The sequence below is a fragment of the Salmo salar genome, chromosome ssa05 (assembly GCF_905237065.1).
Source record: "Salmo salar chromosome ssa05, Ssal_v3.1, whole genome shotgun sequence".
NCBI lineage: Eukaryota > Metazoa > Chordata > Actinopteri > Salmoniformes > Salmonidae > Salmo > Salmo salar.
In genome coordinates this window covers 8,968,579-8,996,090 of record NC_059446.1, presented here as the reverse complement: position 1 = coordinate 8,996,090, position 27,512 = coordinate 8,968,579, and the positions used below count along the sequence as shown (strand labels likewise).

At 39.1% G+C, this 27,512-nt stretch overlaps 1 protein-coding gene across 6 annotated transcripts in view; it reads right to left on the bottom strand.

Annotated features, from left to right (window-relative positions):
- Nucleotides 1-21,477, bottom strand: part of LOC106604187 (glycine receptor subunit alphaZ1) — a 111,391-nt gene extending 89,914 nt beyond the window's left edge. For all 6 annotated transcript variants that reach the window (XM_045717859.1, XM_045717862.1, XM_045717864.1 and 3 more), the window contains exon 1: nt 20,496-21,477. In XM_045717859.1, the coding sequence (XP_045573815.1) occupies nt 20,496-20,566 (71 nt within the window). In that variant the 5' untranslated portion in view covers nt 20,567-21,477. The remainder of the gene's footprint in view (nt 1-20,495) is intronic.
- Nucleotides 21,478-27,512: the final 6,035 nt, after the last annotated feature.

Here is a 27,512-nt window from a genome sequence, read left to right as displayed (position 1 = left end):
CCCATCAGTAGACTAACATATTAACCAACTGACCCCATCAGTAGACTAACATATTAACCAACTGACCCCATCAGTAGACTAACATATTAACCAACTGCCCCCATCAGTAGACTAACAAACATATTAACCAACTGCCCCCAACAGTAGACTAATAAACATATTAACCAACTGTCCCCATCAGTAGACTAACATATTAACCAACTGACCCCATCAGTAGACTAACATATTAACCAACTGTCCCCATCAGTAGACTAATAAACATATTAACCAACTGTCCCCATCAGTAGACTAACATATTAACCAACTGTCCCCATCAGTAGACTAACATATTAACCAACTGACCCCATCAGTAGACTAACAAATATTAACCAACTGCCCCCATCAGTAGACTAACATATTAACCAACTGACCCCATCAGTAGACTAACATATTAACCAACTGTCCCCATCAGTAGACTAACATATTAACCAACTGTCCCCATCAGTAGACTAACATATTAACCAACTGTCCCCATCAGTAGACTAACATATTAACCAACTGACCCCATCAGTAGACTAACATATTAACCAACTGCCCCCATCAGTAGACTAATAAACATATTAACCAACTGACCCCATCAGTAGACTAACATATTAACCAACTGCCCCCATCAGTAGACTAATAAACATACTAACCAACTGCCCCCATCAGTAGACTAATAAACATATTAACCAACTGACCCCATCAGTAGACTAACATATTAACCAACTGCCCCCATCAGTAGACTAACATATTAACCAACTGTCCCCATCAGTAGACTAACATATTAACCAACTGCCCCCATCAGTAGACTAACATATTAACCAACTGACCCCATCAGTAGACTAATAAACATATTAACCAACAGCCCCCATCAGTAGACTAACATATTAACCAACTGTCCCCATCAGTAGACTAACATATTAACCAACTGCCCCCATCAGTAGACTAACATATTAACCAACTGCCCCCATCAGTAGACTAACATATTAACCAACTGACCCCATCAGTAGACTAACATATTAACCAACTGCCCCCATCAGTAGACTAATAAACATATTAACCAACTGACCCCATCAGTAGACTAACATATTAACCAACTGCCCCCATCAGTAGACTAATAAACATATTAACCAACTGACCCTATCAGTAGACTAATAAACATATTAACCAACTGACCCCATCAGTAGACTAATAAACATATTAACCAACTGTCCCCATCAGTAGACTAATAAACATATTAACCAACTGTCCCCATCAGTAGACTAATAAACATATTAACCAACTGACCCCATCAGTAGACTAATAAACATATTAACCAACTGACCCCATCAGTAGACTAATAAACATATTAACCAACTGCCCCCATCAGTAGACTAACATATTAACCAACTGTCCCCATCAGTAGACTAACATATTAACCAACTGACCCCATCAGTAGACTAACATATTAACCAACTGTCCCCATCAGTAGACTAACATATTAACCAACTGACCCCATCAGTAGACTAACATATTAACCAACTGCCCCCATCAGTAGACTAATAAACATATTAACCAACTGCCCCCATCAGTAGACTAATAAACATATTAACCAACTGACCCCATCAGTAGACTAACATATTAACCAACTGCCCCCATCAGTAGACTAACATATTAACCAACCTTCCCCATCAGTAGACTAAGATATTAACCAACTGACCCCATTAGTAGACTAACATATTAACCAACTGACCCCATCAGTAGACTAATAAACATATTAAACAACTGCCCCCATCAGTAGACTAACATATTAACCAACTGTCCCCATCAGTAGACTAACATATTAACCAACTGTCCCCATCAGTAGACTAACATATTAACCAACTGACCCCATCAGTAGACTAACATATTAACCAACTGCCCCCATCAGTAGACTAATAAACATATTAACCAACTGATCCCATCAGTAGACTAACATATTAACCAACTGTCCCCATCAGTAGACTAACATATTAACCAACTGCCACATCAGTAGACTAATAAACATATTAACCAACTGCCCCCATCAGTAAAGTAATAAACATATTAACCAACTGACCCCATCAGTAGACTAATAAACATATTAACCAACTGCCCCCATCAGTAGACTAATAAACATATTAACCAACTGACCCCATCAGTAGACTAACATATTAACCAACTGGCCCCATCAGTAGACTAACATATTAACCAACTGTCCCCATCAGTAGACTAATAAACATATTAACCAACTGACCCCATCAGTAGACTAATAAACATATTAACCAACTGCCCCCATCAGTAGACTAACATATTAACCAACTGTCCCCATCAGTAGACTAACATATTAACCAACTGCCCCCATCAGTAGACTAACATATTAACCAACTGTCCCCATCAGTAGACTAACATATTAACCAACTGCCCCCATCAGTAGACTAACATATTAACCAACTGCCCCCATCAGTAGACTAACAAACATATTAACCAACTGCCCCCATCAGTAGACTAATAAACATATTAACCAACTGTCCCCATCAGTAGACTAACATATTAACCAACTGACCCAATCAGTAGACTAACATATTAACCAACTGTCCCCATCAGTAGACTAATAAACATATTAACCAACTGTCCCCATCAGTAGACTAACATATTAACCAACTGTCCCCATCAGTAGACTAACATATTAACCAACTGACCCCATCAGTAGACTAACATATTAACCAACTGCCCCCATCAGTAGACTAACATATTAACCAACTGACCCCATCAGTAGACTAACATATTAACCAACTGTCCCCATCAGTAGACTAACATATTAACCAACTGTCCCCATCAGTAGACTAACATATTAACCAACTTTCCCCATCAGTAGACTAACATATTAACCAACTGACCCCATCAGTAGACTAACATATTAACCAACTGCCCCCATCAGTAGACTAATAAACATATTAACCAACTGACCCCATCAGTAGACTAACATATTAACCAACTGCCCCCATCAGTAGACTAATAAACATACTAACCAACTGCCCCCATCAGTAGACTAATAAACATATTAACCAACTGACCCCATCAGTAGACTAACATATTAACCAACTGCCCCCATCAGTAGACTAACATATTAACCAACTGTCCCCATCAGTAGACTAACATATTAACCAACTGACCCCATCAGTAGACTAATAAACATATTAACCAACAGCCCCGTTCAGTAGACTAACATATTAACCAACTGTCCCCATCAGTAGACTAACATATTAACCAACTGCCCCCATCAGTAGACTAACATATTAACCAACTGACCCCATCAGTAGACTAACATATTAACCAACTGTCCCCATCAGTAGACTAACATATTAACCAACTGACCCCATCAGTAGACTAATAAACATATTAACCAACTGTCCCCATCAGTAGACTAATAAACATATTAACCAACTGACCCCATCAGTAGACTAATAAACATATTAACCAACTGACCCCATCAGTAGACTAATAAACATATTAACCAACTGCCCCCATCAGTAGACTAACATATTAACCAACTGTCCCCATCAGTAGACTAACATATTAACCAACTGCCCCCATCAGTAGACTAACATATTAACCAACTGTCCCCATCAGTAGACTAACATATTAACCAACTGACCCCATCAGTAGACTAACATATTAACCAACTGCCCCCATCAGTAGACTAATAAACATATTAACCAACTGACCCCATCAGTAGACTAACATATTAACCAACTGCCCCCATCAGTAGAAAATAAACATATTAACCAACTGCCCCCATCAGTAGACTAATAAACATATTAACCAACTGACCCCATCAGTAGACTAACATATTAACCAACTGCCCCCATCAGTAGACTAACATATTAACCAACTGTCCCCATCAGTAGACTAAGATATTAACCAACTGACCCCATTAGTAGACTAACATATTAACCAACTGACCCCATCAGTAGACTAATAAACATATTAAACAACTGCCCCCATCAGTAGACTAACATATTAACCAACTGTCCCCATCAGTAGACTAACATATTAACCAACTGTCCCCATCAGTAGACTAACATATTAACCAACTGACCCTATCAGTAGACTAACATATTAACCAACTGCCCCCATCAGTAGACTAATAAACATATTAACCAACTGATCCCATCAGTAGACTAACATATTAACCAACTGTCCCCATCAGTAGACTAACATATTAACCAACTGCCACATCAGTAGACTAATAAACATATTAACCAACTGCCCCCATCAGTAGAGTAATAAACATATTAACCAACTGCCCCATCAGTAGACTAATAAACATATTAACCAACTGCCCCCATCAGTAGACTAATAAACATATTAACCAACTGACCCCATCAGTAGACTAACATATTAACCAACTGGCCCCATCAGTAGACTAACATATTAACCAACTGTCCCCATCAGTATACTAATAAACATATTAACCAACTGACCCCATCAGTAGACTAATAAACATATTAACCAACTGCCCCCATCAGTAGACTAACATATTAACCAACTGTCCCCATCAGTAGACTAACATATTAACCAACTGCCCCCATCAGTAGACTAACATATTAACCAACTGTCCCCATCAGTAGACTAACATATTAACCAACTGTCCCCATCAGTAGACTAATAAACATATTAACCAACTGACCCCATCAGTAGACTAACATATTAAACAACTGACCCCATCAGTAGACTAACATATTAACCAACTGTCCCCATCAGTAGACTAATAAACATATTAACCAACTGACCCCATCAGTAGACTAATAAACATATTAACCAACTTCCCCATCAGTAGACTAATAAACATATTAACCAACTGACCCCATCAGTAGACTAATAAACATATTAACCAACTGTCCCCATCAGTAGACTAACATATTAACCAACTGTCCCCATTAGTAGACTAATAAACATATTAACCAACTATCCCCATCAGTAGACTAACATATTAACCATTTGCCCCCATCAGTAGACTAATAAACATATTAACCAACTGTCCCCATCAGTAGACTAATAATCATATTAACCAACTGTCCCCATCAGTAGACTAATAAACATATTAACCAACTGACCCCATCAGTAGACTAATAAACATATTAACCAACTGCCCCCATCAGTAGACTAACATATTAACCAACTGCCCCCATCAGTAGACTAACATATTAACCAACTGCCCCCATCAGTAGACTAACATATTAACCAACTGCCCCCATCAGTAGACTAATAAACATATTAACCAACTGCCCCCATCAGTAGACTAACATATTAACCAACTGTCCCCATCAGTAGACTAACATATTAACCAACTGCCCCCATCAGTAGACTAAAATATTAACCAACTGCCCCCATCAGTAGACTAATAAACATATTAACCAACTGCCCCCATCAGTAGACTAACATATTAACCAACTGTCCCCATCAGTAGACTAACATATTAACCAACTGGCCCCATCAGTAGACTAACATATTAACCAACTGCCCCCATCAGTAGACTAATAAACATATTAACCAACTGTCCCCATCAGTAGACTAATAAACATATTAACCAACTGTCCCCATCAGTAGACTAATAAACATATTAACCAACTGACCCCATCAGTAGACTAACATATTAACCAACTGTCCCCATCAGTAGACTAACATATTAACCAACTGTCCCCATCAGTAGACTAACATATTAACCAACTGTCCCCATCAGTAGACTAATAAACATATTAACCAACTGACCCCATCAGTAGACTAACATATTAACCAACTGTCCCCATCAGTAGACTAACATATTAACCAACTGTCCCCATCAGTAGACTAACATATTAACCAACTGACCCCATCAGTAGACTAACATATTAACCAACTGTCCCCATCAGTAGACTAACATATTAACCAACTGTCCCCATCAGTAGACTAATAAACATATTAACCAACTGACCCCATCAGTAGACTAACATATTAACCAACTGTCCCCATCAGTAGACTAATAAACATATTAACCAACTGACCCCATCAGTAGACTAATAAACATATTAACCAACTGTCCCCATCAGTAGACTAACATATTAACCAACTGTCCCCATCAGTAGACTAATAAACATATTAACCAACTGACCCCATCAGTAGACTAACATATTAACCAACTGACCCCATCAGTAGACTAACATATTAACCAACTGTCCCCATCAGTAGACTAATAAACATATTAACCAACTGACCCCATCAGTAGACTAATAAACATATTAACCAACTTCCCCATCAGTAGACTAATAAACATATTAACCAACTGACCCCATCAGTAGACTAATAAACATATTAACCAACTGTCCCCATCAGTAGACTAACATATTAACCAACTGTCCCCATCAGTAGACTAATAAACATATTAACCAACTGTCCCCATCAGTAGACTAACATATTAACCATTTGCCCCCATCAGTAGACTAATAAACATATTAACCAACTGTCCCCATCAGTAGACTAATAAACATATTAACCAACTGTCCCCATCAGTAGACTAATAAACATATTAACCAACTGACCCCATCAGTAGACTAATAAACATATTAACCAACTGCCCCCATCAGTAGACTAACATATTAACCAACTGCCCCCATCAGTAGACTAACATATTAACCAACTGTCCCCATCAGTAGACTAATCATATTAACCAACTGCCCCCATCAGTAGACTAATAAACATATTAACCAACTGCCCCCATCAGTAGACTAACATATTAACCAACTGTCCCCATCAGTAGACTAACATATTAACCAACTGCCCCCATCAGTAGACTAAAATATTAACCAACTGCCCCCATCAGTAGACTAATAAACATATTAACCAACTGCCCCCATCAGTAGACTAACATATTAACCAACTGTCCCCATCAGTAGACTAACATATTAACCAACTGGACCCATCAGTAGACTAACATATTAACCAACTGCCCCCATCAGTAGACTAATAAACATATTAACCAACTGTCCCCATCAGTAGACTAATAAACATATTAACCAACTGTCCCCATCAGTAGACTAATAAACATATTAACCAACTGACCCCATCAGTAGACTAACATATTAACCAACTGTCCCAATCAGTAGACTAACATATTAACCAACTGTCCCCATCAGTAGACTAACATATTAACCAACTGTCCCCATCAGTAGACTAATAAACATATTAACCAACTGACCCCATCAGTAGACTAACATATTAACCAACTGTCCCCATCAGTAGACTAACATATTAACCAACTGTCCCCATCAGTAGACTAACATATTAACCAACTGACCCCATCAGTAGACTAACATATTAAACAACTGTCCCCATCAGTAGACTAACATATTAACCAACTGTCCCCATCAGTAGACTAATAAACATATTAACCAACTGACCCCATCAGTAGACTAACATATTAACCAACTGTCCCCATCAGTAGAGTAATAAACATATTAACCAACTGACCCCATCAGTAGACTAATAAACATATTAACCAACTGACCCCATCAGTAGACTAACATATTAACCAACGGTCCCCATCAGTAGACTAACATATTAACCAACTGTCCCCATCAGTAGACTAACATATTAACCAACTGACCCCATCAGTAGACTAACATATTAACCAACTGACCCCATCAGTAGACTAACATATTAACCAACTGTCCCCATCAGTAGACTAATAAACATATTAACCAACTGACCCCATCAGTAGACTAATAAACATATTAACCAACTGTCCCCATCAGTAGACTAACATATTAACCAACTGACCCCATCAGTAGACTAACATATTAACCAACTGTCCCCATCAATAAACTAATGAACATATTAACCAACTGACCCCATCAGTAGACTAATAAACATATTAACCAACTGACCCCATCAGTAGACTAATAAACATATTAACCAACTGCCCCCATCAGTAGACTAACATATTAACCAACTGACCCCATCAGTAGACTAATAAACATATTAACCAACTGTCCCCATCAGTAGACTAACAAACATATTAACCAACTGACCCCATCAGTAGACTAATAAACATACTAACCAACTGTCCCCATCAGTAGACTAACATATTAACCAACTGTCCCCATCAGTAGACTAACATATTAACCAACTGCCCCCATCAGTAGACTAACATATTAACCAACTGCCCCCATCAGTAGACTAATAAACATATTAACCAACTGACCCCATCAGTAGACTAATAAACATATTAACCAACTGACCCCATCAGTAGACTAACATATTAACCAACTGTCCCCATCAGTAGACTAATAAACATATTAACCAACTGACCCCATCAGTAGACTAATAAACATATTAACCAACTGACCACATCAGTAGACTAACATATTAACCAACTGTCCCCATCAGTAGACTAACATATTAACCAACTGTCCCCATCAGTAGACTAACATATTAACCAACTGACCCCATCAGTAGACTAACATATTAACCAACTGACCCCATCAGTAGACTAACATATTAACCAACTGTCCCCATCAGTAGACTAATAAACATATTAACCAACTGACCCCATCAGTAGACTAATAAACATATTAACCAACTGTCCCCATCAGTAGACTAACATATTAACCAACTGACCCCATCAGTAGACTAACATATTAACCAACTGTCCCCATCAGTAGACTAATAAACATATTAACCAACTGACCCCATCAGTAGACTAATAAACATATTAACCAACTGACCCCATCAGTAGACTAATAAACATGTTAACCAACTGCCCCCATCAGTAGACTAACATATTAACCAACTGACCCCATCAGTAGACTAACATATTAACCAACTGTCCCCATCAGTAGACTAATAAACATATTAACCAACTGACCCCATCAGTAGACTAATAAACATACTAACCAACTGTCCCCATCAGTAGACTAACATATTAACCAACTGTCCCCATCAGTAGACTAACATATTAACCAACTGCCCCCATCAGTAGACTAACATATTAACCAACTGCCCCCATCAGTAGACTAATAAACATATTAACCAACTGACCCCATCAGTAGACTAATAAACATATTAACCAACTGACCCCATCAGTAGACTAACATATTAACCAACTGTCCCCATCAGTAGACTAATAAACATATTAACCAACTGTCCCCATCAGTAGACTAATAAACATATTAACCAACTGACCCCATCAGTAGACTAATAAACATATTAACAAACTGTCCCCATCAGTAGACTAATAAACATATTAACCAACTGTCCCCATCAGTAGACTAATAAACATATTAACCAACTGCCCCCATCAGTAGACTAACATATTAACCAACTGTCCCCATCAGTAGACTAACATATTAACCAACTGTCCCCATCAGTAGACTAACATATTAACCAACTGACCCCCCATCAGTAGACTAATAAACATATTAACCAACTGACCCCATCAGTAGACTAATAAACATATTAACCAACTGTCCCCATCAGTAGACTAACATATTAACCAACTGTCCCCATCAGTAGAGTAATAAACATATTAACCAACTGACCCCATCAGTAGACTAATAAACATATTAACCAACTGACCATATCAGTAGACTAACATATTAACCAACGGTCCCCATCAGTAGACTAACATATTAACCAACTGTCCCCATCAGTAGACTAACATATTAACCAACTGACCCCATCAGTAGACTAACATATTAACCAACTGACCCCATCAGTAGACTAAAAAACATGTTAACCAACTGCCCCCATCAGTAGACTAACATATTAACCAACTGACCCCATCAGTAGACTAATAAACATATTAACCAACTGTCCCCATCAGTAGACTAACAAACATATTAACCAACTGACCCCATCAGTAGACTAATAAACATACTAACCAACTGTCCCCATCAGTAGACTAACATATTAACCAACTGTCCCCATCAGTAGACTAACATATTAACCAACTGCCCCCATCAGTAGACTAACATATTAACCAACTGCCCCCATCAGTAGACTAATAAACATATTAACCAACTGACCCCATCAGTAGACTAATAAACATATTAACCAACTGACCCCATCAGTAGACTAACATATTAACCAACTGACCCCATCAGTAGACTAATACATATTAACCAACTGTCCCCATCAGTAGACTAATAAACATATTAACCAACTGACCCCATCAGTAGACTAATAAACATATTAACCAACTGTCCCCATCAGTAGACTAATAAACATATTAACCAACTGTCCCCATCAGTAGACTAATAAACATATTAACCAACTGCCCCCATCAGTAGACTAACATATTAACCAACTGTCCCCATCAGTAGACTAACATATTAACCAACTGGCCCCATCAGTAGACTAACATATTAACCAACTGACCCCATCAGTAGACTAATAAACATATTAACCAACTGACCCCATCAGTAGACTAATAAACATATTAACCAACTGTCCCCATCAGTAGACTAACATATTAACCAACTGTCCCCATCAGTAGACTAATAAACATATTAACCAACTGTCCCCATCAGTAGACTAACATATTAACCAACTGACCCCATCAGTAGACTAACATATTAACCAACTGTCCCCATCAGTAGACTAATAAACATATTAACCAACTGTCCCCATCAGTAGACTAACATATTAACCAACTGTCCCCATCAGTAGACTAATAAACATATTAACCAACTGACCCCATCAGTAGACTAACATATTAACCAACTGTCCCCATCAGTAGACTAACATATTAACCAACTGTCCCCATCAGTAGACTAATCATATTAACCAACTGACCCCATCAGTAGACTAATACATATTAACCAACTGACCCCATCAGTAGACTAACATATTAACCAACTGTCCCCATCAGTAGACTAATAAACATATTAACCAACTGACCCCATCAGTAGACTAACATATTAACCAACTGTCCCCATCAGTAGACTAATACATATTAACCAACTGACCCCATCAGTAGACTAATAAACATATTAACCAACTGACCCCATCAGTAGACTAACATATTAACCAACGGTCCCCATCAGTAGACTAACATATTAACCAACTGTCCCCATCAGTAGACTAACATATTAACCAACTGACCCCATCAGTAGACTAACATATTAACCAACTGACCCCATCAGTAGACTAACATATTAACCAACTGTCCCCATCAGTAGACTAATAAACATATTAACCAACTGACCCCATCAGTAGACTAATCATATTAACCAACTGTCCCCATCAGTAGACTAACATATTAACCAACTGACCCCATCAGTAGACTAACATATTAACCAACTGTCCCCATCAGTAGACTAAAACATATTAACCAACTGACCCCATCAGTAGACTAATCATATTAACCAACTGACCCCATCAGTAGACTAATAAACATGTTAACCAACTGCCCCCATCAGTAGACTAACATATTAACCAACTGACCCCATCAGTAGACTAATAAACATATTAACCAACTGTCCCCATCAGTAGACTAACAAACATATTAACCAACTGACCCCATCAGTAGACTAATACATATTAACCAACTGTCCCCATCAGTAGACTAACATATTAACCAACTGTCTCCATCAGTAGACTAACATATTAACCAACTGCCCCCATCAGTAGACTAACATATTAACCAACTGCCCCCATCAGTAGACTAATCATATTAACCAACTGGCCCCATCAGTAGACTAATAAACATATTAACCAACTGACCCCATCAGTAGACTAACATATTAACCAACTGTCCCCATCAGTAGACTAATAAACATATTAACCAACTGACCCCATCAGTAGACTAATAAACATATTAACCAACTGACCCCATCAGTAGACTAACATATTAACCAACGGTCCCCATCAGTAGACTAACATATTAACCAACTGTCCCCATCAGTAGACTAACATATTAACCAACTGACCCCATCAGTAGACTAACATATTAACCAACTGTCCCCATCAGTAGACTAACATATTAACCAACTGTCCCCATCAGTAGACTAATAAACATATTAACCAACTGACCCCATCAGTAGACTAATAAACATATTAACCAACTGTCCCCATCAGTAGACTAACATATTAACCAACTGACCCCATCAGTAGACTAACATATTAACCAACTGCCCCCATCAGTAGACTAATACATATTAACCAACTGACCCCATCAGTAGACTAATCATATTAACCAACTGACCCCATCAGTAGACTAATAAACATGTTAACCAACTGCCCCCATCAGTAGACTAACATATTAACCAACTGACCCCATCAGTAGACTAATAAACATATTAACCAACTGTCCCCATCAGTAGACTAACAAACATATTAACCAACTGACCCCATCAGTAGACTAATAAACATATTAACTAACTGTCCCCATCAGTAGACTAACATATTAACCAACTGTCCCCATCAGTAGACTAATCATATTAACCAACTGCCCCCATCAGTAGACTAACATATTAACCAACTGCCCCCATCAGTAGACTAATAAACATATTAACCAACTGACCCCATCAGTAGACTAATAACATATTAACCAACTGTCCCCATCAGTAGACTAACATATTAACCAACTGTCCCCATCAGTAGACTAATAAACATATTAACCAACTGTCCCCATCAGTAGACTAAAACATATTAACCAACTGACCCCATCAGTAGACTAATAAACATATTAACCAACTGTCCCCATCAGTAGACTAATAAACATATTAACCAACTGTCCCCATCAGTAGACTAATAAACATATTAACCAACTGCCCCCATCAGTAGACTAACATATTAACCAACTGTCCCCATCAGTAGACTAACATATTAACCAACTGTCCCCATCAGTAGACTAACATATTAACCAACTGACCCCCCATCAGTAGACTAATAAACATATTAACCAACTGACCCCATCAGTAGACTAATAAACATATTAACCAACTGTCCCCATCAGTAGACTAACATATTAACCAACTGTCCCCATCAGTAGACTAATAAACATATTAACCAACTGTCCCCATCAGTAGACTAACATATTAACCAACTGACCCCATCAGTAGACTAACATATTAACCAACTGTCCCCATCAGTAGACTAATAAACATATTAACCAACTGTCCCCATCAGTAGACTAACATATTAACCAACTGCCCCCATCAGTAGACTAACATATTAACCAACTGCCCCCATCAGTAGACTAATAAACATATTAACCAACTGCCCCCATCAGTAGACTAATAAACATATTAACCAACTGTCCCCATCAGTAGACTAATAAACATATTAACCAACTGACCCCATCAGTAGACTAACATATTAACCAACTGACCATATCAGTAGACTAATAAACATATTAACCAACTGACCCCATCAGTAGACTCATATATTAACCAACTGTCCCCATCAGTAGACTAACATATTAACCAACTGACCCCATCAGTAGACTAACATATTAACCAACTGTCCCCATCAGTAGACTAATAAACATATTAACCAACTGTCCCCATCAGTAGACTAACATATTAACCAACTGTCCCCATCAGTAGACTAATAAACATATTAACCAACTGCCCCCATCAGTAGACTAACATATTAACCAACTGTCCCCATCAGTAGACTAATAAACATAGTAACCAACTGTCCCCATCAGTAGACTAACATATTAACCAACTGTCCCCATCAGTAGACTAATAAACATATTAGAAAACTTCCCCCATCAGAAGAGGATGGACACAGAACACTGAAGTACTGTAAACGAGGAAGGTCGCAGTCTCCCATGTCTCTCCATACTGCTACCAGTCTGTGTGTGGGTGGGCCACTATAACTGCCAGGCCACTGGCCAGGCTGTGTTGCTGCTACTGTCACAAGGGCAGTCACCAACTACCCCAGAGGCTGCTGCTTGGGTCAGCCAAGCACTACTCTCTAAACACTGGCTTCATGCATCAGGTTTCATAGAAATGGCATGTGAACCCTATATAGTACAATGGTACCCCATAGGGCACTACTTCTGACCAGTAGTGTACTATACTGTATAAGTGGGGAATACTCTGCCATTTTGGACGCATTCCTAGATTTTCAATAGTTCCTCGCTATCGTTTAAGCTTTTGTTTGCGTTTTTGCTGCTGTGTCATTTTTGGAAATGTGCCATTTGAAAGGCACATACAGTATGTTGTCCTAATCACTGCCAAAGTAGTTGATTCTATACTCACACTGATGACTGGACAGTGTTGATAACTGTTAACACTATCAGTGTTGCAACTGTAATTTTCAACAATAGGTGATGATTGTGACGGCCAAAAGCAACCCTGGTGGTCCAATTGATACCCTGAAACCCTGGTGGTCCAACGGATACCCTAAAACCCTGGTGGTCCAACTGATACCCTGAAACCCTGGTGCCTCAACTGATACCCTGAAACCCTGGTGGTCCAACTGATACCCTGAAACCCTGGTGGTCCATCTGATACCCTGAAGCCCTGGTGGCTCAACTGATAAGCTGAAGCTATCTGCAGTCCAAACAGTTTCTGTCAAGTCTGCCAAATCACTGTGTCTCTTCCATCAATACTGGCATTATGGTTCATTGATGGAACATTCCTAAGAGTTACACTTCTATACTAACCATCAATATCAATCCATACCAAGACAGACAAATCTAGAATGTATAGCCTAGAATTCTTAGAATCTTAGAATTCTAGAACTGTTAGAATTCTAGAACTTTTAGAATTCTAGAACTGTTAGAATTCTAGAATGTTTTGAGTGGAATTTGCTTTGAGCAGATAATGCAGTGTCTCAAGGATTATTCTAATACCAGTTAATTACCACACAACACGGTGGAATCCTATCATAATCACCTAAACACAATAGTCGGCTGTGACCATGAGGTTAGTACTAGGGATCAAGCGCTGCAAATAAACTGTTGTTAGGACTCACGCAATACAGACAATACAATACTCTAACGCTGTGAAAAAAAGCATTTCAATTTAGTATTGAACACCCTCGAACTGACAACACAATCAGATTAGTTATAGAGTGATTAGACAGTGTCCTCTACAGAGATAATTGCCTTAGACAGCTAGCATGGGCCCATGCTGTGGGCCACGCAGGAATCTGTTTGACAGTGTGAAATTAGGGGACCGGCACACTCTTTCTCCTTACATTATTGGGGGCTTTGGTATAATAGGAAAGTGTAGCATCGCTATCACACCAAATCACAACATCTAAGGAGGTTAATCCCACACAAAACCACAGGAATTTGCACCAAGAAAATCTGGGACCAACACACTCTTTCTCCTTACATCATTGAGGCCCTTCGGTTAAGAAACATAATATATGAACGTAGGATAGACCCCTTACACACTAAATCATATAATCAATAGGCCTAGAAGTTAATCCCACTCAAAACTACAGGAATCAGGATTCCTCACCCATGGGGGTATCAACAAGATCATCTATGATTTCCTTCCTTCCGTCTGGGCTTCTCCCATCCCGAGTGACTTGTTCCTAGGTTTTGCATGATCAAAGTTTAGATTTGCTTTAATTATTTCTGATCAATGCTTGCTTGGCCAGGCCACGGCCAACTGTGGAGAGTCCTGGTCCGCGTGGCCGGTGCTGAGGCAGCAGTAAAAACAGCTGACGCCCAGCGCCAGAGAGAATAATATGCAAACAACCCCAGTCTCTGAGCTCTGCATACTTTAATGTGGAACACCAATCATTAGCCTTAAGTTTACCTCCTTATGTTCTTAATAAAGCCTCTGAAGACTACAATCCTAATTGATCTTATCCTTGCTTTTTTATTGTAACATTCTGAGAAATCAAAGCCCTACCAAAGCCTTCATCCCCTCCCAGTCCCTGACACAGATAGGAGGGATGGTTCTGTTCTCCTGTACAAACTGTTAACGTAATGTTTGTTAATAAGCCAACATCATCATCATCATCATCATAAAAAAAAAAGACATTACACAAAACGAATGAGAAACGTGGGCAGCATAAGGTAATGCATTTGTCTTTAGGGGTGTTACTGTGTTGAGCTGAAAAAAATTAAAGATCAAGAAGTGAAACATGACATGAATTCATGCTCCGTACAATGTTAGCATGCAGTACAGTACAGCATGCTGTATAGAACAACATTTTGGACATGCATTGGAACTGGTGTTCTGTGTGGATATTAGAACATAGTCTGTGTTTGAAAGGTTTTAGTGAATTCAGAGCTATGAATTCCTCCATTTATTTATCCATGACTGAGTAGAAAGAGAGGTAAGGCCATTGATAATAAGCTATGTTATTTATAGTGCTATCTGTCTTTGTCTACGTTGATCAATAATGTATTACCATACATCAAGCTTTGGAAATTAACCTGGCTAAAATTGATGATTGTAAGTGATCGTAGAGAACGCCAGTCAATTGTTCTTCATTAGAGGCTTCAATATTTATAACTAAATATATCCACCTTTCCCGCCTGTTCTGACAATACGTTTTTTTTTTTATTTAACCTTTATTTAACTAGACAAATCAGTTAAGAACAAATTATTATTTACAATGACGGCCTACCCCGGCCAAACCCTAACAACGCTGGGCCAATTGTGCGCCGCCCTATGGGACTCCCAATCACAGCCAGTTGTGATACAGCCTGGAATTAACCCGGGGTCTTTAATGACGCCTCTAGCACTGAGATGCAGTGCCTTAGACCGCCGAGCCACTCGGGAGGCCCAGATAAAACATACATAAACACACCATAAATATATAAAGCCTATCTGACCTGAAAACAAGTGACTGCCATCACCATCACCATGAACATGACGTGGCTTGCTGAACAGCATGGTGTGTGTAAATACAGCAACATTTCTTGAAGACATGGGGTTTTCTATAGGTGATTGGATACAACTGGTGCTTTGGTGTCTGTGCATGCAAGAGGTGTTACTGCTTTCTGCTGTTAGAGGTCAACTCAAGGTTACGTTTCATGAGTAGGATCGCAAAGCTACCAGTAGTTTACCAAAGTTACAGGAATCTTCAGCAATTTTGGTAATTAACAGAAAATCTATAGCAATCTTTGGTCATTTATACTTGGATAACTTTTAAAAACATTATTCATATATATTATTCATTTTTTGTTATATCTGTGTCCATATTGTCAATGCGTTTCTAGTGGATGGACCATATGGTGCAACAGAAAACAGCCTAATTAATTTTAAAAAGCATCTAATCAACAATGGCATTATTTTCAACTAACTCTGAAACTTTTCCTACAATTGACTTTTATCACAACTGCCACGAGTTTGACGCCAAAACATTGACAACAAATACATACTGACATAGTAAAATAAATCAAAGTGTGTTAAACAAATATATACAGGATGTTTCATGCTGAGACCATCATATTAAACAACAATGGTGTTCACTAATCACACACAAAAAATGGTTTATATTTAGTAGAATCATGTTTTACAGCTTTGTCACTCTATTTTTATTTGAAAATCCTGTTATTTAATTATTTTATTTCTTTTTTTTCATGTGATAAGGCCACACAGAGGGCCAGAGATAATTACAGAGACCTGTGAAAATATGAAGTACCCAAAAGGGCCACAATATGTATTGTGCTAGATTACATCAAATCCTTGAAAGAAAACAAAATGTTGGTAGTTTACTGGTAAACTGTGAAAGTTTCCAGTAAAATACCCACCCTTTGCAATCCTATTCATGAGCCTATAGACCAGGTGATACTGGAGGGAATACATTAAATAATCACCAAGTCAATTAGCTTTACATTTCCCAGTTCACAATAGAAAGCAATGTTACGAATACACAAATCCATAGGTGTCAATTCAACAAATTTTTTGCCTAAATAAATGATTCCATATTTCCAATATTGCTATGGAAAACTATGCATGTATTTGGTTGATTTAACTATTCAACTGAGAGTAATAAGTCCCTAACATTCATGTGTCATGGTGTCAGAGAGACAAAGATGGCCATAAAATACAAGATAATAAAAAAATAAAAAAACACACCATATAGCCACATTCTACAATGTTGAGACTAGCATATTTCTGCACAATTGTGGGGTATTAATTGTAGTGTAAGGCCTTTAACGTAATTTAAATCAGTGAATATTTATTCACGAGAGACTATGTGTGGACACATTTGCTGCGTACATATTCTCCAGTGGTGGTCTGGGATTCTTGTTAGTGGATTAGGGCCACATGTTCACTTCCACACATTGGTGAGCTACGTTGCAGAAAGCAATGTATATCCTGTTTAATAAGGGCTATACAGAGTATATCCTGTTTAATATGGGCTATACAGAGTATATCCTGTTTAATATGGGCTATACAGTGTATATCCTCTTTAATAAGGGCTCTACAGTGTATATCCTGTTTAATAAGGGCTATACAGAGTATATCCTGTTTAATAAGGGCTATACAGAGTATATCCTGTTTAATATGGGCTCTACAGTGTATATCCTGTTTAATATGGGCTCTGCAGTGTATATCCTGTTTAATATGGGCTCTACAGAGTATATCCTGTTTAATATGGGCTCTACAGAGTATATCCTGTTTAATATGAGCTCTACAGTGTATATCCTGTTTAATATGGGCTATACAGAGTATATCCTGTTTAATATGGGCTCTACAGTATATATCCTGTTTAATATGGGCTCTACAGTGTATATCCTGTTTAATATGGGCTCTACAGTGTATATCCTGTTTAATATGGGCTCTACAGAGTATATCCTGTTTAATAAGGGCTCTACAGAGTATATCCTGTTTAATATGGGCTCTACAGTGTATATCCTGTTTAATATGGGCTCTACAGTGTATATCCTGTTTAATATGGGCTATACAGTATATATCCTGTTTAATAAACAGTGCATAGTGTGTAATATACTGTGTTATAGAATGTGTTTTGAATGCTTGAAATGCTCAATTTCCTCCCACTGTTTACATGGTTGGTGGCAAACTGGTAGGGAATACCCTGTCATTCATTTTGATTGAACGAGCACTAGTATTCCCAGATGTTTTGCAAATGAACATAGACTGACATAGGCCATAATTAGATAATTCAATGTTTTCACTTGCAGTGTCAAATGCATACTTTTTCTGATAGTCATTCATTAAACAAGCATGCAACCTTCGATATGGGCCAAAAACAAACCCTAACAGAAAGAAATGTGCAATTTATACGAAAATAGATGTGTGTATATACAGTCATGTATATAATGTGCATTCATCAGGCTGTTTTGACATTGACAAAGTAATCAATTCTTGGTAATAAGTCTGCATTTGAAATGAGGTCTGGGGGTCTAGGTTGAGACTGGGAAAGAGATATCAATTAAGCAGAACTGCAGAGTTCAGCAGTGGTAGCTGAGGCTGCAATATCCTGATTCTACTTCATTAGCTAAACACGCTGGCCAGAATGCTAAATAAACACTGTCTGTCTGCAAGGAATGTACCTGGATTCCAATGGACTATAGAATATAATATAGAATGTAAAGTAGTCTAAAAAAGAACTCTGATGATTCATTTGATTCTAGAATGTAGGATGTAATGTTGATTAGGCATGCAATGCATAACAAAGAGAAAGAGCCATGTTTGGGCCAATGGGAGAGAAGCTGTTCTCTGAACAGAATACCTCCCTCCCCTCCAATATGAACATTGGAGATATCCTTGTTCACATTTACAGAGAATAATACACTTTATGTATGAGGATCAAGAGCTTGATAGTAGTCGATAAATTCATACAAAGACATTAATGTCAAGACTAGAATATTCCAACTGGTCAGGACGGATATACTGTGTGGTTACTGGAAGAAAACAAAACAGTCATAATCCAGCACATTTACAATATATATTCTGTGAAATATAAAAGTCTTTAAATAACATGATTTGTTCATTTCATTCACAATAGTTGAATAGAAAAAACGATTAGTCTAAGACTTTTACATATAGTGGACTGGCCCCATGAGAGAAATGAAGACAGACACAAGACATGTCTCTTCTCAGTGAGTAGGTGATGGATAGGCCTACACACCAACAACAACAAAACGTCCCTGATATGTGTGTGAGAGTGTGTACTCAGTTCCTGTACTCTGACTTGCCTGTTGATAGCATATGCCTCATCAGAGAATACGTCATTTAGCGTTTGATGACCACTAGTGTTCGCTATTAGCTCTCGATGTCTCTCTCACACACATCTTAATTCAATGTAGTGTGTGACTTAATGCAACTCACTCACAATAGAGGAATGATTAGGACTACATAAATATATAATAAAGCCAACGCAACTTTTGACAATCGTGTGATTAAACCTAATCAATTGGCTGCGTTGATTTATTTCCATTCAGACTTTTGTCAATACATGTTAAGCTATGTTAGGACACATTCTGACCCCACTGCAATAAAATGATATTTAACACATTAAAGTCAATAAATAATGTTCCTTACCTGAAAAATACTATTGTTTCCCACAAATAGATCCCGAGAGCGTTTATTCGGTACATTTTTGCCGGTCTCATCCGGGATACCTACAGCTCCTGGAGTACCGATAGTAGAATTCCAATTTCTTTAATGATTTCGGACCTCCAAGGTGAACAATTCTTCTGTTGTTTTTTTTTCAAATTCCAGAGTCACAAGAAAACCACAAGATGTTCATAACCGACCAGGCCATGAAACCCTCTTCCTTAGACCGCCGTTATTGATTCGGATAACCCAAATAATGAGTACTTTTTCAGGACAACGGACAGCGGCAAACGCGGTTTGCGGAATTTCACTCAGCCCAGGTTGTTGTTGCTTTGAGGGTACAAGCACGTTAGGCTACGATATCACAGATATTTCCGACGTTTATTCTATGCGATCCATTTTGATTTTGTTACAAGGGGAATTTGTCAATTTCAACATGCCTCCTTCAGTGATAAATGTGGCAATGCATGTGCTCTGCGTCTTAATGAATGTCTCAATTTCAGGAGATGTTTAACTACGTGGTTGTATACCCTTTACGTCTAGATCAGTAGCGGAATTGCACAGTTGTTACACGAAATATATACATACGTAGTCAGTGTTTTTTTCTTAACGCTTTCTCTTATATGCATCCCAAAAACAGAGGTGTTGCTTTCAAGCCACACGTAGTTGTAGTTACCCCGGCGGTGCTGACTGATGTTTTTCTGCAGGTACTCGCCGTGTCTCGATAGTTGACTCCCAGGGGTGAGATGTAACTGCTGCAGAGAGCTACTTCCATTGTCCGGTCAAGTTCGGGACTCACAACTCGGTTTCGTCTTCTTGCATTTAGATTCCTCGTAATAATGTCAAATGTAGTGAAATCGGGATGTGACTAGCCTCTTCATCCATTGCCTCCTACAGCTCAGCGCTCTCACGTCAGACCGCCACTGTATTTCTTGCTGCAGTCATTTACTAAACTCAAAAAAGCAGCTCACCTTTGAGCACACGCCCAAATGCCGTTGCCATTGGTCGGCATGTTGGTGAAACGAGTTCGGCTACGGCTCTGATTGGAGAGAGGGGCTGTCATCTGCAGAGTTTTAATGTCCCGCGCATTGGTATGGAAATAGAGAATAGTCCATGATTTGTCTAATGTTAGGTTATCATATTTCTATGTACTTTTTAGTGTAGTCGACTGTTTGCTCACCCCAGTGTCTACAGTGGTTGACATGTTGATCATTGGACCGACTAAGCAATTATTATGTAATTTTATTTATTTTCCTTTGGAGGGGGGTTGTCAGCCAGCATTAAGTATTTTCCTTTTTATTTCACTGTTCATGTAGGTTACTTTTGATAAGTGAGCGTTGCAAGGGCGGCAAAAAAAGAAACGATGCAGAAAGAAAGTATCTTGTTCATTATTTTCCACTTGTATTTTCTGTTAAATCTTTTTGGTATAATCAATATTGTTTTGCCTCCATGCAGACATCTAAAGTGAGGCTCTCTCCCAATCTGTTTCTGCAGTAAGGGTATTTCATCTGCACCGCTGTCCACATTGTCCATTGAAACGTGATTCCGTTTCTAATGCCTGCAGCTCTCTTTCCGAACGCAGTCACCAAAAGATCACGTGACACGCGGACGGGATAGAACGGGAGACGCACGACTAGAATACGGTTGGATATATATGGTGCCTGAAAGTATTCAAAAGGATTCCGTCTTGTCTTATTGAGGAGACAGATAGTGTTTGAATCGTTCATCGCAGTAGAGATGTAAGATTATAGCAAACGTGAGTCAAGGATTTATTTAATTTTATACTCTTCAGTCGACCACCTGGATGATATAAGTGAAATAAATGCTGTGCTGTGAGTTTGAAAATCCAGCATTTCCTAAATACAGTATGACATTACATAATGAATGTGTTGTATCCTTTCTGAGTGCACTAGTTATCATTACCCAAGAAGTTATCTAACAAAATAAATACATAAAGAAAATGACTGAGCTTAAAAATAATTTGCTCTTGCTCTGAAATAGTAGAAGACAGTTGGCCATAGTTTCCCATAACACTGACATTGAATAAGCAAGTTGTGTTTATTAAGGGCTCCTTAAATCATGCTCTTAGGCCAGGGGTTCGCAAACTTGTTGGGTCCCGGGACCCCTTTTGTGATAGAAAATTCATCAGAAACCCCTCATAATCAGAACACACCTTGAGTGAGATTCAAAACAATGTAGCACACAATGAGTTTTACTATCACTTCAGCAGTGCATGGCTGGACGAACCAAGTCTCTGGCCCTGGGAGAAAAAAATATTTTAAAGGCCCGCCTCTTGGCATCGAAGAGAAAATGCTATAGTTTTCAAGCAAATTTCCTGTAATTTTACATATTTTGTCGTGGGGCAGAGAGATTTTTTGTTGCAGTTTTAAAACTAATATCCTGCAGTACTAAACATTATGCCATGAGGCAGGGATAAAACTTTATAGTTTTAAAGCTTAAATTACAGTACATTTATGTATATATATATATATATATATACATTTTGGAGAATACAAGAAGCATTGAGTTGAAAAAGAGTTGGTGCCGTACTGTGCATATCCCTGTAATCCTCCCAGGCCCATGTTGCCCAGTGTTAAGGAATTGTTAATTGTTAATTGTTAATGTTGCCCAGTGTTAATTAAGGAATTGTATATTAATAATATTATGGTCGTTCCACCATTTCGGGGCCTTTTGAGAATTGTAACTTTTACATTTCACCAAATTTTAACATTCTGTCATAAAGGGCACATAGTAAGTGCCAATTGAGTGCCAAATAAAGTAACACAGGTTGACCATAACAGGGCTGAAGAAATCTTCTTTAATAAAGCCACGAATCCCCCTGTGCAACAGGGAGCGGTAATTGAATGCAAGCTTCACAAAAAAAAATTGAAATTATTTAAACATTTCTAGCCTATCTATCTATGGGTAACAGGGTTGACTTGTTATGCTCAACCCGCTCAGTTTTCCACCACAAAATACCAGAAAATGGCCAAAAAGAGTAGAACAAGCGTTTACTCTGTCACACCCTGATCTGTTTCACCTGTCCTCGTTATTGTCTCCCCCCCCTCCAGGTGTCGCTTGTTTTCCCCAGTGTATTTATCCCTGTGTTTCCTGTCTCTCTGTGCCAGTTCATCTTGTATGTTTCCAAGTCAACCAGTGGTTTTCCCCGTTCTCCTGCATTTTGCATTCTCCAAGTCCTCCCTGTTTTGACCCTTGCCTGTTTCTGGACTTTGTACCCACCTGCCTGACCATTCTGCCTGCCTGGACTCTGATCTGGTTTTGACCTTTTGCCTGTCCATGACCATTCTCTTGCCTACTCCGTTTGGATTAATAAACATTGTAAGACTCCAATCATCTGCCTCCTGTGTCTGCATCTGGGTCTCGCCTTGTGCCTTGATATACTCTTTGATTTGACTATTAGATATTCAATGTTTCTTAAAAAAAAAAATATATATATATATATATATATATATATATATATTTACAAAGGAACGTTTCACCATATTAAAATCAGAGTTCAATTTATGTAACAGGGTTGACCTTAAAATGAGGGACAGACATTAATCACTAATCACATTAAATAATCATCTTTAGAAATGACTTTGTCAAAGTAACAAAATAACTAGGGCTTTACGATGGTGAAAACTTGTAGAAATGTTTGGATTAAGTGGGGTAAAATCTTCGTAGAAGTGACACAGGGTTGATGGACTGATATCAAATTACATTTTATTAGTCACATGCTCCGAATACAACAGGTGTAGACCTGACAGTGAAATGTTTACTTACAAGCCCTTAACCAACAATTCAGTTCAAGAAAGAGTTAAAATATTTACCAAATAAAGTAAAAATTGTAAATAAAAAGTAACACAATGAAAATAGCAAGGCCATATACAGGGGATACCGGTACCGATTCAATGTGCAGGGGTAGAGGTTAGTCAAGTTATTTTGTTCATGTATGTAGGGGTAAAGTGACTATGTGTCACGTCCTGACCATAGTAAGATGTGATTTTCTATGGTAGAGTAGGTCAGGGTGGGACGGGGTGTTTTGTGTTTTTCTATGTTTTGTATTTCTATGTTTAAGTTCTAGTTTTTCTATTTCTATGTTGTTGTTTTTTGGGCTGATCTCCAATTAGAGGAAGCTGGTCCTCGTTGTCTCTAATTGGAGATCATATTTAAATAGTTTTTTTTTTCTACCTGTGTTTGTGGGCAGTTGTTTTTTGTTTAGTCTCTGTACTTGACAGAACTGTGCGCTGTTGTTTTTTTTCCCCTCTTTGTTATTTTGCATCAGTATTTTGAGTTATAATAAATTATCATCATGAGCACTCAACACGCTGCGCTTTGGTCCCCTCTCTACGATAGCCGTTACACTATGCTTAGATAATAAACAGCGAGTAGCAACAGTGTAGAAACAAAGGGAGGGACGTGTCAATGTAAATAGTCCAGGTGGCCATTTGATTAATTGTTCAGCAGTCTTATGGCTTGGGGGTAGAAGCTGTTGGAGGTAGGAGCCTTTTGGTCCTAGACTTGCCGCTCTGGTACCGCTTGCCGTGCGGCTATTCTTATTTATTGAATTCTCCATGTTCTCTATATTAATATATTTATAATAGGCTTTTAAAAACCAATACGGGTGCACAGTTTATACCTAAAATATCAAAGGGCACTTTGAGAAGGCAGTCCTTTCTTGGCCAAAATTTGTTTAATCTGTTATGTTTTTATGAGTGTACAAAATATTAAGAACACCTTCCTAATGCCCCCCGCTCCTGTCCCCCTTTTTTCTGGAAGTCTTTTGGCTGGTGGACCATTCTTGATACACACGGGAAACTGTTGAGCATGAAAAACCCAACAGCATTCCAGTTCTTGACACAAACCTGTGTGCCTGGCACCTACTACCATGCCCCGTTCAAAGGCACTTAAATAATTTGTCTTGGCCATTCACCCTCTGAATAACACACATACACAGTGTCACACCCTGATCTGTTTCACCTGTCTCTGTGATTGTCTCCACCCCTCTCCAGGTGTCACCCATCTTCCCCATTATCCCCTGTGTATTTATACCTGTGTTCTCTGTTGGTTTGTTGCCAGTTTGTCTTGTTTGTTTGAGTCAACCAGCGTTTTGTCTCACCTGCTTTCGCTAGTCTCTCTTTTCTTGCCCTCCCGATTTTGACCCTTGCCTGTCCTGACTCTGAGCCCACCTGACTGACCACTCTGCCTGTCCCTGAGCCTGCCTGCCAACCTGTACCGTTGCGCCACCTCTGGTTTACTGACCCCTGCCTGTCTTGACCTGTCTATTGCCTGCCCCTGTTGGAACATTCAACTATTGTTTATTCGATGGGGTCTGCATTTGGGTCTTCCCTTCATACCTGATACACAATCCATGTCTCAATTGTCTCAATGCTTAAGAATCCTTCTTTAACCTGTCTCCTCCCCTTCATCTACACTGATTGAAGTGGATTTAACATCAATAATGAAGCATAGCTTTCACCTGGATTCACCTGGTCAGTCTACGTCATGGAAAGAGCTCAAGCTTACCACCCTATAGAATAGAAAATATAATTAATCATGCATTATATGTACCCAGATATTTACCCTCTATAGAAAATATAACTAATCATAAATTATTTTAAGTATACAGACATTTACTACCTTATAGAATAGAAAATATAATTCATCATACATTACATGTATCCAGATATTTACCATTCAGTCTTCCTCCTCCTATTCATCTCTTGTTGATCCTTAGCTTATTCCCTTAATAAGGCAGTCCCAAATGGCAAGCTATTCCATATATAGTGCACTACTCTGGTCACTATATACTGTAGGGAATAGGGTGTAATTTTGGATAGACACAGTCTAGTTATACAGAGAATGCTGTGATTAGTTATTGCTATATGGCCTTCTTATAAAGGCTATGTAGCAATAACACAAACATCATCATTCATAACATTTTCTAAATGTTAACAGCTAATCTATTTATCTTTTGAAAGTAACAACAGACCAGGTCATGCAAGACTATTGTCTGTGAGAGAGGGAGACACAGGATGCTATCTGAAATGGATCCGTCACGCATTATGGGCACACCTGTGTCTGGGAGGGAGGGTACCTCTGGGATAAGGAACACATTGGATACCCCTTTCTGTAGCTTAATGATTATACACACGCACGCACGCACGCACACAAACACACGCACGCACACACACACGCACGTACGCACGCACACACACACACGCACGCACACACACACACACACACACACGCACGCACGCACGCACGCACACACACCCACACACGCGCACACACACACACTACACACTCACACACGCACGCACACGCACGCACGCACGCACGCACACACACACACACACACCCACACACGCGCACACGCGCACACACTACACACTCACACACACACGCACGCACACACACACACACACACACGCGCACACACACAATACACACTCACGCACACACGCACCCACGCACACACACACGCACGCACGCACGCACGCACACACACACACACACACCCACGCACGCACACACACACACGCACGCACGCACACACACCCACACACGCGCACACACACACTACAAACTCACACACGCACACGCACACACACGCACGCACGCACGCACGCACACACACACACCCACACACGCGCACACACACACTACACACACACACACACACGCACGCACACACACACACACACCCACACACGCGCACACACACACTACACACTCACACACACACGCACACACGCACGCCCACACACGCACACACACACACTACACACTCACACGCACACACGCACGCACGCACGCACGCACGCACTACACACTACACACTACACACTCACAGACATACACATCGGGCTATTACAAATCTCAATTCTGTTTAATACTCTACTTAAATGGGACCTCTCAGAAGTTAATACAGTTGAGTCCTGTAGTAATTAACCCATAAAATATGTCATGTTATCATGAATGAAGGTGATTGGATCT